The 13,742-nt window shown below is 44.5% G+C and overlaps 1 protein-coding gene across 1 annotated transcript; it reads left to right on the top strand.

The window, feature by feature from the left end:
• Positions 1 to 7,503: 7,503 nt before the first annotated feature.
• On the top strand, positions 7,504 to 10,919 carry LOC125514722 (pectinesterase). The gene is made up of 2 exons (XM_048680075.2): positions 7,504 to 8,560; positions 9,923 to 10,919. The coding sequence occupies exons 1-2, from the start codon at positions 7,573 to 7,575 to the stop codon at positions 10,621 to 10,623; spliced, it is 1,689 nt and encodes a 562-aa protein (XP_048536032.1). The 5' UTR covers positions 7,504 to 7,572; the 3' UTR covers positions 10,624 to 10,919.
• The last annotated feature ends 2,823 nt before the right edge of the window (positions 10,920 to 13,742 follow it).

Genomic DNA, 13,742 nt, shown 5'->3' with positions numbered 1-13,742 from the left:
GGTCCTTGCAAAGGTTAAAACAGGACCAACTTGACAAACTATCGTTGGGGTTTTTGATGCGTAGGTAAGATTCATTCTTGCTTAAGCCCGTAGCAGCCACGTAAAACTTGCAACAAACAAAGTAGAGGACGTCTAACTTGTTTTTGCAGGGCATGTTGTGATGTGATATGGTCAAGACATGATGCTAAATTTTATTGTATGAGATGATCATGTTTTGTAACCGAGTTATCGGCAACTGGCAGGAGCCATATGGTTGTCGCTTTATTGTATGCAATGCAATCGCCCTGTGATGCTTTACTTTATCACTAAGCGGTAGCGATAGTCGTAGAAGCATAAGATTGGCGAGACGACAACGACGCTACAATGGAGATCAAGGTGTCGCGCCGGTGACGATGGTGATCATGACGGTGCTTCGAAGATGGAGATCGCAAGCACAAGATGATGATGGCCATATCATATCACTTATATTGATTGCATGTGATGTTTATCTTTTATGCATCTTATCTTGCTTCGATTGACGGTAGCATTTTAAGATGATCTCTCACTAATTATCAAGAAGTGTTCTCCCTGAGTATGAACCGTTGCAAAAGTTCTTCGTGTTGAGACACCACGTGATGATCGGGTGTGATAGGCTCTACGTTCAAATACAACGGGTGCAAAACAGTTGCACACGCGGAATACTCAGGTTATACTTGACGAGCCAAGCATATACAGATATGGCCTCGGAACACGGAGACCGAAAGGTCGAGCGTGAATCATATAGTAGATATGATCAACATAGTTATGTTCACCAATGAAACTACTCCATCTCACGTGATGATCGGACATGGTTTAGTTGATTTGGATCACGTGATCACTTAGAGGATTAGAGGGATGTCTATCTAAGTGGGAGTTCTTTAGTAATATGATTAATTGAAGTTATATTTATCATGAACTTAGTACCTGATAGTATCTTGCTTGTTTATGTTTGATCCAGGATAGATGGCCCGTGCTGTTGTTCCGTTGAATTTTAATGCGTTCCTTGAGAAAGCAAAGTTGAAAGATGATGGTAGCAATTACACGGACTGGGTCCGTAACTTGAGGATTATCCGCATTGCTGCACAGAAGAATTACGTACTGGAAGCACCACTGGGTGCCAGGCCTGCGCTGGAGCAACACCAGATGTTATGAACGTCTGGCAGAGCAAAGCTGATGACTACTCAATAGTTCAGTGTGCCATGCTTTACGGCTTAGAATCAGGACTTCAACGACATTTTGAACGTCATGGAGCATATGAGATGTTCCAGGAGTTGAAGTTAATATTTCAAGCAAATGCCCGGATTGAGAGATATGAAGTCTCCAATAAGTTCTATAGCTGCAAGATGGAGGAGAACAGTTCTGTCAGTGAGCATATACTCAAAATGTCTGGGTATAATAATCACTTGATTCAATTGGGAGTTAATCTTCCAGATGATTGCGTCATTGACAGAATTCTTCAATCACTCCCACCTAGCTACAAGAGCTTCATGATGAACTATAATATGCAAGGGATGGTTAAGACAATTCCCGAGCTCTCCGCAATGCTGAAAGCTGCGGAGGTAGAAATCAAGAAGGAGCATCAAGTGTTGATGGTCAACAATACCACTAGTTTCAAGAAAAAGGGTAAAGGGAAGAAGAAGGGGAACTTCAAAAAGAACGGCAAGCAAGTTGCTGCTCAGGAGAAGAAACCCAAATATGGACCTAAGCCTGAAACTGAGTGCTTCTACTGCAAGTAGACTGGTCACTGGAAGCGGAACTGCCCCAAGTATTTGGCGGATAAGAAGGATGGCAAGGTGAACAAAGGTATATATGATATACATGTTATTGATGTGTACCTTACTAATGCTCGCAGTAGCACCTGGGTATTTGATACTGGTTCTGTTGCTAATATTTGCAACTTGAAACAGGGACTACGGATTAAGCGAAGATTGGCTAAGGACGAGGTGACGATGCGCGTGGGAAATGGTTCCAAAGTCGATGTGATCGCGGTCGGCACGCTACCTCTACATCTACCTTTGGGATTAGTATTGGACCTAAATAATTGTTATTTGGTGCCACCGTTGAGCATGAACATTATATCTGGATCTTGTTTGATGCGAGACGGTTATTCATTTAAATAAGAGAATAATGGTTGTTCTATTTATATGAGTAATATCTTTTATGGTCATGCACCCTTGAAGAGTGGTCTATTCTTATTAAATCTCGATAGTAGTGACACACATATTCATAATGTTGAAACCAAAAGATGCAGAGTTGATAATGATAGTGCAACTTATTTATGGCACTACCGTTTAGGTCATATCGGTGTAAAGCGCATGAAGAAACTCCATACTGATGGACTTTTGGAACCACTTGATTATGAATCACTTGGTACTTGCGAACCGTGCCTTATGGGCAAGATGACCAAAACACCATTCTCCGGTACTATGGAGAGAGCAACAGATTTGTTGGAAATCATACATACAGATGTATGTGGTCCGATGAATGTTGAGGCTCGTGGCGGATATTGTTATTTTCTAACCTTCACAGATGACTTAAGCAGATATGGATATATCTACTTAATGAAACATAAGTCTGAAACATTTGAAAAGTTCAAAGAATTTCAGAGTGAAGTTGAAAATCATCATAACAAGAAAATAAAATTCCTACGATCTGATTGTGGAGGAGAATAATTTGAGTTACGAGTTTGGTGAACATTTGAAACAATGCGGAATAGTTTCGCAACTCACGCCACCTGGAACACCACAGCGTAATGGTGTGTCCGAATGTCGTAATCGCACTTTACTAGATATGGTGCGATCTATGATGTCTCTTACTGATTTACCACTATCATTTTGGGGTTATGCTTTAGAGACGGCTGCATTCACGTTAAATAGGGCACCATCAAAATCTGTTGAGACGACACCTTATGAACTATGGTTTGGCAAGAAACCAAAGTTGTCGTTTCAGAAAGTTTGGGGCTGCGATGCTTATGTGAAAAACCTTCAACCTGATAAGCTCGAACCCAAATCAGAGAAATGTGTCTTTATAGGATATCCAAAAGAAACTATTGGATACACCTTCTATCACAGATCCGAAGGCAAGACTTTTGTTGCTAAATTCGGAAACTTTCTAGAGAAGGAGTTTCTCTCGAAAGAAGTGAGAGTGGGAGGAAAGTAGAACTTGATGAGGTAACTGTACCTGCTCCCTTATTGGAAAGTAGTACATCACAGAAACCGGTTTCTGTGACACCTACACCAATTAGTGAGGAAGCTAATGATGATGATCATGAAACTTCAGAACAGGTTACTACTGAACCTCGTAGATCAGCCAGAGTAAGATCCGCACCAGAGTGGTACGGTAATCCTGTTCTAGAAGTCATGCTACTAGATCATGATGAACCTACGAACTATGAAGAAGCGATGGTGAGCCTAGATTCCGCAAAATGGCTTGAAGCCATGAAATCTGAGATGGGATCCATGTATGAGAACAAAGTATGGACTTTGGTTGCCTTGCCCAAAGATCGGCAAGCAATTGAGAATAAATGGATCTTCAAGAAGAAGACTGATGCTGACGGTAATGTTACTGTCTACAAAGCTCGACTGGTTGCAAAAGGTTTTCGACAAGTTCAAGGGATTGACTACGATGAGACCTTCTCACCCGTAGCGATGCTTAAGTCTGTCCGAATCATGCTAGCAATTATCGCATTTTATGATTATGAAATTTGGCAGATGGATGTCAAAACTGCATTCCTGAATGAATTTCTGGAAGAAGAGTTGTATATGATGCAACCGGAAGGTTTTGTCGATCCAAAGGGAGCTAACAAAGTGTGCAAGCTCCAGCGATCCATTTATGGACTGGTGCAAGCCTCTCGGAGTTGGAATAAACGCTTTCATAATGTTATCAAAGCATTTGGTTTTGTACAGACTTTTGGAGAAGCCTGTATTTACAAGAAAGTGAGTGGGAGCTCTATAGCATTTCTGATATTATATGTAGATGACATATTACTAATCGGAAATGATATAGAATTTCTGGATAGCATAAAGGGATACTTGAATACGAGTTTTTCAATGAAAGACCTCGGAGAAGCTGCTTACATATTGGGCATTAAGATCTATAGAGATAGATCAAGACGCTTAATTGGACTTTCATAAAGCACATACCTTGACAAAATTTTGAACAAGTTCAAAATGGATCAAGCAAAGAAAGGATTCTTGCCTGTGTTACAAGGTGTGAAATTGAGTAAGACTCAATGCCCGACCACTGCAGAAGATAGAGAGAAAATGAAAGATGTTCCCTATGCTTCAGCCATAGGCTCTATCATGTATGCAATGCTGTGTACCAGACCTGATGTATGTCTTGCTATAAGTCTAGCAGGGAGGTACCAAAGTAACCCAGGAGTGGATCACTGGACAGCGGTCAAGAACATCCTGAAATACTTGAAAAGGACTAAGGATATGTTTCTCGTATATGGAGGTGACAAAGAGCTCATCGTAAATGGTTACGTTGATGCAAGCTTTGACACTGATCTGGACAATTCTAAATCGCAAACCGGATACGTGTTTACACTAAACGGTGGAGCTGTCAGTTGGTGCAGTTCTAAACAAAGCGTTGTGGCGGGATCTACATGTGAAGCGGAGTACATAGCTGCTTCGGAAGCAGCAAACGAAGGAGTCTGGATGAAGGAGTTCATATCCGATCTAGGTGTCATACCTAGTGCATCGGGTCCAATGAAAATCTTTTGTGACAATACTGATGCAATTGCCTTGGCAAAGGAATCCAGATTTCACAAGAGAACCAAACACATCAAGAGATGCTTCAATTCCATCCAGGATCTAGTCCAAGTGGGAGACATAGAGATTTGCAAGATACATACAGATCTGAATGTAGCACACCCGTTGACTAAGCCTCTTCCACGAGCAAAAAATGATCAGCACCAAAGCTCCATGGGTGTTAGAATCATTACTGTGTAAATCTAGATTATTGACTCTAGTGCAAGTGGGAGACTGAAAGAAATATGCCCTAGAGGCAATAATAATAAAGTTATTATTTATTTCCTTATATCATGATAAATGTTTATTATTCATGCTAGAATTGTATTATCCGAAAACATAATACTTGTGTGAATACATAGACAAACTAAACGTCACTAGTGTGCCTCTACTTGACTAGCTCGTTAATCAAAGATGGTTATGTTTCCTAACCATAGACATGTGTTGTCATTTGATTAACGAGATCACATCATTAGGAGAATGATGTGATTGACATGACCCATTCCATTAGCTTAGCACCCGATCGTTTAGTATGTTGCTATTGCTTTCTTCATGACTTATACATGTTCCTATGACTATGAGATTATGCAACTCCCGTTTGCCGGAGGAACACTTTGTGTGCTACCAAACATCACAACGTAACTGGGTGATTATAAAGGAGCTCTACAGGTGTCTCCAAAGGTACATGTTGGGTTGGCGTATTTCGAGATTAGGATTTGTCACTCCGATTGTCGGAGAGGTATCTCTGGGCCCTCTCGGTAATGCACATCACATAAGCCTTGCAAGCATTGCAACTAATGAGTTAATTGCGAGATGATGTATTACGAAACGAGTAAAGAGACTTGCCGGTAACGAGATTGAACTAGGTATTGAGATACCGACGATCGAATCTCGGACAAGTAACGTATCGATGACAAAGGAAACAAAGTATGTTGTTATGCGGTCTGACCGATAAAAGATCTTCGTAGAATATGTGGGAGCCAATATGAGCATCCAGGTTCCGCTATTGGTTATTGACCGGAGACATGTCTCGGTCATGTCTACATTGTTCTCGAACCCGTAGGGTCCGCATGCTTAAGGTTTCGATGACAGTTATATTATGAGTTTTGATGTACCGAAGTTAGTTCGGAGTCCCGGATGTGATCACGGACATGACAAGGAGTCTCGAAATGGTCGAGACATAAAGATTGATATATTGGACGGCTATATTCGGACACAGGAAGTGTTTCGGGTGATTTCGGAGAAAACCGGAGAGCCGGAGGGTTACCGGAACCCCCCGGGAGAAGTAATGGGCTTTATGGGCCCTAGTGGAGAGAGAGAGAGGGGCGGCCAGGGTGGGCCGCGCGCCCCCTCCCCCTCTGGTCCGAATTGGACTAGGAGAGGGGGGCGGCGCCCCCTTTCTTTCTCCCTCTCCCCCTTCCTTTCCCCCTCCTAGTAGGAGTAGGAAAGAGGGGAGTCCTACTCCTACTAGGAGGAGGACTCCTCCTCCTTGGCGCGCCCCAAGGGCCGGCCGGCCTCCCCCCTTGCTTCTTTATATACGGGGGCAGGGGGGCACCTCTAGACACACAAGTTGATCTTCAAGATCATTTTCTTAGCCGTGTGCGGTGCCCCCTCCACCATAGTCCTCGATAATATTGTAGTGGTGCTTAGGCGAAGCCCTGCGACAGTAGAACATCAAGATCGTCACCACGCCGTTGTGCTGACGGAACTCTTCCCCAACACTTTGCTGGATCGGAGTCCGGGGATCGTCATCGAGCTGAACGTGTGCTAGAACTCGTAGGTGCCGTAGTTTCGGTGCTTGATCGGTCGGGCCGTGAAGACGTACGACTACATCAACCGCGTTGTCATAACGCTTCCGCTGTCGGTCTACGAGGGTACGTAGACTACACTCCCCCTTCTCGTTGCTATGCATCACCATGATCTTGCGTGTGCGTAGGAATTTTTTTGAAATTACTACGTTCCCCTACAGCGAGGGCTTGTGATAGTTGTGCGGTGGGTACGTTTGTCAGGTCGATCGTGCAGTCATGGGGTTTCATGCTTTGAGTAGTCCACATGTGGTTTTTTTGTATATTTTTTCAATTTCCTGTTAATGAATTGAGCAATTTTGTTATGCTTAATTATTCAACAAGGCAAATCTTTTGCTTCCGTTTAAATAAATAAATAAAATGAAATTGTCCTTTTTCACATAAATCTATCTGTAGAGTAGAATATACTACATAGTTAATCGTTGGGGCAAATATTTTGCCTCCATTTCAATAAAATGAAAAGAAATGGAAGCATCTTACATTTTTGCATAAATCTATTTGCCAAGTAACAATACTACAATGTTACACATATAAATAAGGTTTTATACTAAGCACACAAGTCAGGGCAACCGCGAGCTCTGGCAAAAAAATAAAATAGGTCAACCCAAGCCGTTTAACTTTGACCAATAGAACAAGCCGAGAGATCGCCATTTGAATCCGGCCAAACCAACCCAAAACACAATCGATTATTGCCTTGTCCTCTACCCAAACATGTGCGTCCATGGTCCATATGGCCAGCCTCTCCACTCTCCAGCCCAAGCGTGCTCGGCCTAGACGCACACTCGCCGCCCACTTGCATTCTGTCCACGCGCTTTTTCGAGGCGCAAAAAGCTCTCACACTTCTCACTCGAGCTCACCAAAATCTGATCCTAAAGACCAGTAGATCACCGTGAAGCGCTGCTCATCTTCACCTATAAAAATGACCACTGACCAGTGCCTATCGATCACCAAAACACACGCAGAAAACATATGCCACATAGTTCAGCTAGCTAGCTACCATGGCGGTCTACTATGGCAGCGCCCTCTCGGCCGTCCTGCTGCTCTCCTTGTTGATTTTCGCCCTCTGCGACGACGCGACACCGTCCACGCCGGTGTCACCGTCCACGGCGTGCAACGACACGACGGACCCCACGTTCTGCCGGACCGTGCTGCCGCCGCACGGCACGAGCGACCTCTACACCTACGGCCGCTTCTCCGTCGCCAAGTCCCTCGCCAGCGCCAACAAGTTTGTCGCCCTCGTCGACCACTACCTGTCCCGCCACCGCCACCTCTCACGCAGCGCGATCGGCGCGCTGCAGGACTGCAAGCTCCTCTCCGAGCTCAACGTCGACTTCCTCTCCGCCACCGGCACTGCGCTCAAGGGCACGGAGACGCTCCTCGACCCGCAGGCCGACGACGTACAGACGTTGCTCTCGGCGATCCTGACCAACCAGGAGACATGTCTCGACGGCCTTCAGGCCGCGTCGGGATCGTGGTCGGACCGTGGCGGCGGCCTCGCCGAGCCGATCTCCAACGGCACCAAGCTCTACAGTCTCTCGCTGTCACTCTTCACCAGGGCATGGGTGACCACGGCGAAGGCGCCCAAGGGCGCCAAGAAACCGCACCACGGCCACAAGAAGCCGCCGACGGCCCCGACGAACGTGAGGAGGGGGCTGTTCGACGCGAACGACGAGGAGATGGTCCGGAGAATGGCGATCGAGGGGCCCCAAGGGACAGTGGCGGTGAACAGGGCCGTGACGGTGGACCAGGGTGGCTCCGGGAACTACACGACGGTCGGGGATGCCGTGGCGGCCGCGCCCACCAACCTCAACGGCAGCGCCGGGTACTACGTGATATACGTGCTCGCGGGCGTGTACGAGGAGAACGTGGAGGTGCCCAAGAAGATGAAGTACGTCATGATGATCGGCGATGGGATCGGACAGACGGTGATCACCGGCAACCGGAGCGTTGTCGATGGCTGGACCACTTTCCACTCGGCCACCGTTGGTAAGTGCACAATGCATATATGCATATGACACATTACTTTCTTGGTAAAAAGAAATGCAATCGTTGACAACGACAAGAGAAACACATCAAACACTTCAACCTGTCAAACCTTTTGGTCTTTTGTTCACGTCAATATTTTTTTACTCTCTTTTGGTCTTTTGGGTATAGAACATACTCCTACTTTTTACCTATATAGGAGGCCGGTGCTCTACATTTGCAGTGAGAAAAAAGGGGAAATAGGTATCTCAAAAAAAGAAGAAGAAGGGGGAAATAGGTTCAACATAAAAAAGAAGAAGGGGAAAATAGGTTGGTTACAAATTTTGGATTAGCTAGATAAGAGCAAGGTTCATCTATAATCTAATAGCGAACTCATATATAGTTAGTCTTAGTTGCATACTATGTCATTAATATGTGGCCCTTCTTTTTCTTTCACAAAGGGTGTTGGAGTCCGTGCTGCAACGGACTATAATCTTAAAACATGATTCTCTTATGTCTCTTCGAACTAAGCAAAAATATAAGTTATACATCGTATTCAGTTTTGTTCTTCTTGTTTTTAGGCACACTGAGCACAAAGTAAGTAATACGCACACGCACACACACATGCAACAATCGCTTTTGAAGAAAGAAAAATAGGAGGTCGGATGATTGAATTATTTACAATTGGCCAAAGTGATGTTTGCATGCATACCTAAATTAACTTTCACATTTCATCATGAAACTTTGCAAACATGCACTATACATCTATATTTACGTATGTATTTTTCAGGATTTTTGAAACTTATTCTTTTTTTTTGAAAATCGAGCTCCAATAGCAGTTTCACGAAAACAACAGCTCATGAAATCATCTTATGAATGGAGGAATTATGTAAAATCAAATTTCAAAAGGTTTGGATGATTTTCGGTTTAAGAATCTTAAAAAAAATCAGTTTAAGAATGGAGGGACTAGGTCGATGACCAAACAAGAGGCAAGCTGGTAACTAGTGGGCATTTGTGAGCTTTGCACTTCGAATAAAGGAAAATATAAAATGGGAGTGTCACTAGCTAGGCGTGCCCTCTGCTGGCAAATGGCTAGGGAGGATGAAACCTAAAAAACGTCGCTTTAATTTGGTCCCATGACACCGGTGCTGGCAATGGAGCGAATTAATGAGTCGGTCCGTGTCGGATCTCAATTTTGTCTCGTGTCTCGTCACATCATCATGCACTACCTAGTTGCGCCCGGAGAGCAAACATGCGCACACATATGCGGCACCTTCCGCTAACATGTCCACAAATTTGATTATAGTAGCACGGAAAATATAATATTTTGGTTTCAATAACTTAATTTTTTGTTATGAACTTAATGTGAATGTACGCATGTCACAGCTGTGCATGGGCAAGGATTCGTGGCGATGAACATGACGATCCGGAACACGGCCGGCCCGGCGAAGCACCAGGCGGTGGCGCTCCGGTCGAGCGCCGACCTGTCGACCTTCTACAGCTGCAGCTTCGAGGCGTACCAGGACACGCTCTACACGCACTCCCTCCGCCAGTTCTACCGCGGCTGCGAGGTGCACGGCACCGTGGACTACGTGTTCGGCAACGCCGCCGTCGTCTTCCAGGACTGCACCTTCTACTCCCGCCTCCCCATGCAGGGCCAGAGCAACACCGTCACGGCGCAGGGCCGCACCAACCCGGAGCAGAACACCGGCACCTCCATCCAGGGCTGCACCCTCCTCCCGTCCCCGGAGCTCGCGGCCAACGCCGCCTTTGACACGCGCACCTTCCTCGGCCGGCCGTGGAAGAACTACTCGCGCACGGTGGTCATGGAGTCGTACATCGGCGGCCTCGTCGACGCCACCGGGTGGATGCCGTGGTCCGGGGACTTCGCGCTCGACACGCTCTACTATGCCGAGTACAACAACTCCGGGCCGGGCGCCGACACCGGCCGTCGGGTCAGCTGGCCGGGCTACCACGTGCTAGGCGACGGCGCCGATGCCGGCAACTTTACCGTCGACAGTATGGTGCTCGGGGGCAACTGGCTGCCGCAGACCGGCGTGCCCTTCACCAGCGGATTGAAGTATTGACCCGTCAACTTATTATCATATATGCTTCAAACTGTAGACATATATTTACAGTAGGTAAATCACCTACTGTTTGTCCTAAAAAACTACAACATATTGATAATGTGGTCTGACTACTTAGGATTACTTATTATATGACTAGAGATGGAAGGACGAACGTAAGCAACAATAACAGGTACAGTAGTGTTGTGTGGATCTGCTAGCCGGCTACTTTTGCTACCTATAGATCTTTTGTATGCGTGTGTAACAATGAGATAAAGTTGTATTACATGGAAATCTAATTGTGGTTCACAGCCTAACATTTTGGTGCTTTTGTTGTTTGACCATCTTATTTTTTACAGTTTTGCTAAAGCACATCTAGATGTGTCATAAGTATTGCACATCTAAGTCCTATGTCATTGATCTTACATCGAGATTCGTGTGGATAATTCTTTTTTCTTTTTTTCTTTTTTTATGCTTGATTCACTCTCTTAGATGTGCAATAACTAGGGCACATCTAGATGTTCCCTAGACACACCCTATTTTTTTATCTCACTTAACTCTGATTGTACCTATTACGTGAAGATCCACCCGAGTGAGGCAAGTCCTTCGTGAACGATGGCCATGACGGGTTAGACAATGTTGCTTCTCTGTGGACCCTTCGTGGCTGGAGCCCTCCATGGACTCGCGCATCCGTTACCCTTCGTGGGTTGAAGTCTCCATCAACGTGGACGTACGATAGCACCACCTATCGAAACCACGCAAAAAATCTTCGTGTCCCCATTGTGTTTGCCTTCACCAAACCCTTTCTTTTTTACTTACATGTGGAGTGTTCTACATTCCACTGCTATACTCTTAGACTTGCGTATGTAGGGTGTTACTTGACTTGTCATAATTGCTAAAATCTGCCTACAACTAAAATCGGAAAAATGATAGATTTTTATTTAATCAAGTAGTCTAATCATCCCCCTCTTGACATACTTTCGACCCTACAAGAGGTATCAGAGCTTTGGTCTTTGTTAGCCTTGATTTTCATTGCTTTGGTGATCATAGCCATGGTTTCACAACCTAGGAGGGTATGGCGTCTAGTGAGGGTAACTATCACCGAAGAGGTCCTTACTTTGATGGCACAAATTTTGCTAGTTGGAAGTACAAGATGAAAATGCATATTCTTGGTCATAACCCCGCCGTTTGGGATGTTGTTCGCACTGGCTTGCAAGGTGAATTCTTTGAGGACGATAGAGAACCGGATTGTGAAGCGACCGCGGAAGAATTAAAGATGCTGCAATACAATGCTCAATCTTGCAATATTCTTTTCAATGGATTGTGCCCCGAAGAATTCAACAAAATCAGCCGCCTTGAGAATGCAAAGGAAATTTGGGACACTTTGGTTGATATGTACCAAGGTGCCGAATCCATCAAGGAATCCAAGTTGGGTGTGCTTCAAAGTCAACTTGACAAATTCAAGATGAAAGATGGTGAAAGAGTCGCCAAAATGTACTCTAGGTATGCTCTCATCACAAATGAGATTGCCGGCTTAGGGAGTGAAGAGAGGACCGACAAGTTCATCATCAAGAAGATCCTTAGAGCCTTGGATGGAAAACATGATACTGTGTGCACATTGATCCAAATGATGCCCAATTACAAAGATCTGAAGCCCATGGAAGTCATTGATAGAATTGTTGCTCATAAGATGTCACTCAAGTATAAGGAAGAGCTGCACAACATGTCAAGTGGTGCTTACAAAGCTTCAAGTGATGATCCTACAACATCAAGTGACAAGCTAGTCTCCAATGAAGAATTGAGCTTAATGGTGAAAAACTTCTACAAGTTCTACAAGAGTAGAAGCAAAGATAGAAGCTCCAGGTTAAGGTCCTACAATATGAAAAGATCTTCCAGTCGTGATCGTAATTGCTACAATTTTGAAAGACCCAGACACTACTCCAATGAGTGTGCGACGCCCTACAAGAAAAGAGAAGACTCACCAAATAGGAGAAGTAGAAGAGATGAATCACCTCCAAGAGAGAGAAGGAGTAGAGATGATCATTATGAACGAAGACCCTCTCAAAGAAGCAATGATTTGGAAAGGAAAGATAAGTCATCAAAGAGCTACACAAGACGAAGACATCAAGCTCATGTTGGTGAATGGGTTTCCAGTTCCGACTCTGACAGCTACTCTGAGATAAGCTATCACTCTGACTCTGAATATACTCAAGATGAAGGTATTGCCGGACTTGCTCTAGTATCATCCAACGCCCATGATCTATTTTATTCACCAAATGAAGGAATTGAAAGATGCTTCATGGCTAAAGGCTCCAAGGTATCACACCCCGAGTATCTTGATTTCAATAGTCATGAAGATGATTTTCTAGGTGATTATATGTAACACCCCCGATGCGGCTATATCTCCCACGTGTCGAAGCACGACTTAGAGGCATAACCGCATTGAAGGCAATGTCGCAAGAGGGGTAATCTTTACACATCCCATGTACTGAATAAGAAAAGAGGTACATAGTTGGCTTACAATCGCCACTTCACAAAATATATGAATAAAGCATAACATCATCCAGATACAATCAAGGTCCGACTACGGAACCAAAATAAAGAAGACTACCCCTAATGCTACAGATCCCCGATCGCCCCAACTGGGTTCCACTACTGATCAACTGGAAACGAAACAACCAACGAACACGATCTTCATCAAGCTCCTCCTTGAGCTCGGTTGCGCCACCTGTGAAGGAAATATGCCCTAGAGGCAATAATAAAGTTATTATTTATTTCCTTATATCATGATAAAAGTTTATTATTCATGCTAGAATTGTATTAACCAGGAAACATAATACATGTGTGAATACATAGACAAACAGAGTGTCACTAGTATGCCTCTACTTGACTAGCTCGTTGATTAAAAATGATTATGTTTCCTAGCCATAGACATGAGTTGTCATTTGATTAACGGGATCACATCATTAGGAGAATGATGTGATTGACTTGACCCATTCCGTTAGCATAGCACTTGATTGTTTACTTTGTTGCTATTGCTTTCTTCATAACTTATACATGTTCCTATGACTATGAGATTATGCAACTCCCGTTTACCGGAGGAACACTTTGTGTGCTACCAAACGTCACAACATAACTGG

The sequence above is a fragment of the Triticum urartu genome, chromosome 1A, assembly GCF_056163025.1.
Source record: "Triticum urartu cultivar PI428250 chromosome 1A, HENAU_Tu73, whole genome shotgun sequence".
NCBI lineage: Eukaryota > Viridiplantae > Streptophyta > Magnoliopsida > Poales > Poaceae > Triticum > Triticum urartu.
Note: the sequence above shows the minus strand (reverse complement) of the source record. Positions and strands in the feature narration are given on the sequence as shown.

Coding starts and splice junctions, on each gene's coding strand:
- LOC125514722 (XM_048680075.2), top strand. CDS start 7,573: ATGGCGGTCTACTATGGCAGCGCCCTCTCGGCCGTCCTGCTGCTCTCC. Junction 8,561..9,922: donor TTTCCACTCGGCCACCGTTG/GTAAGTGCACAA, acceptor CGCATGTCACAG/CTGTGCATGGGCAAGGATTC.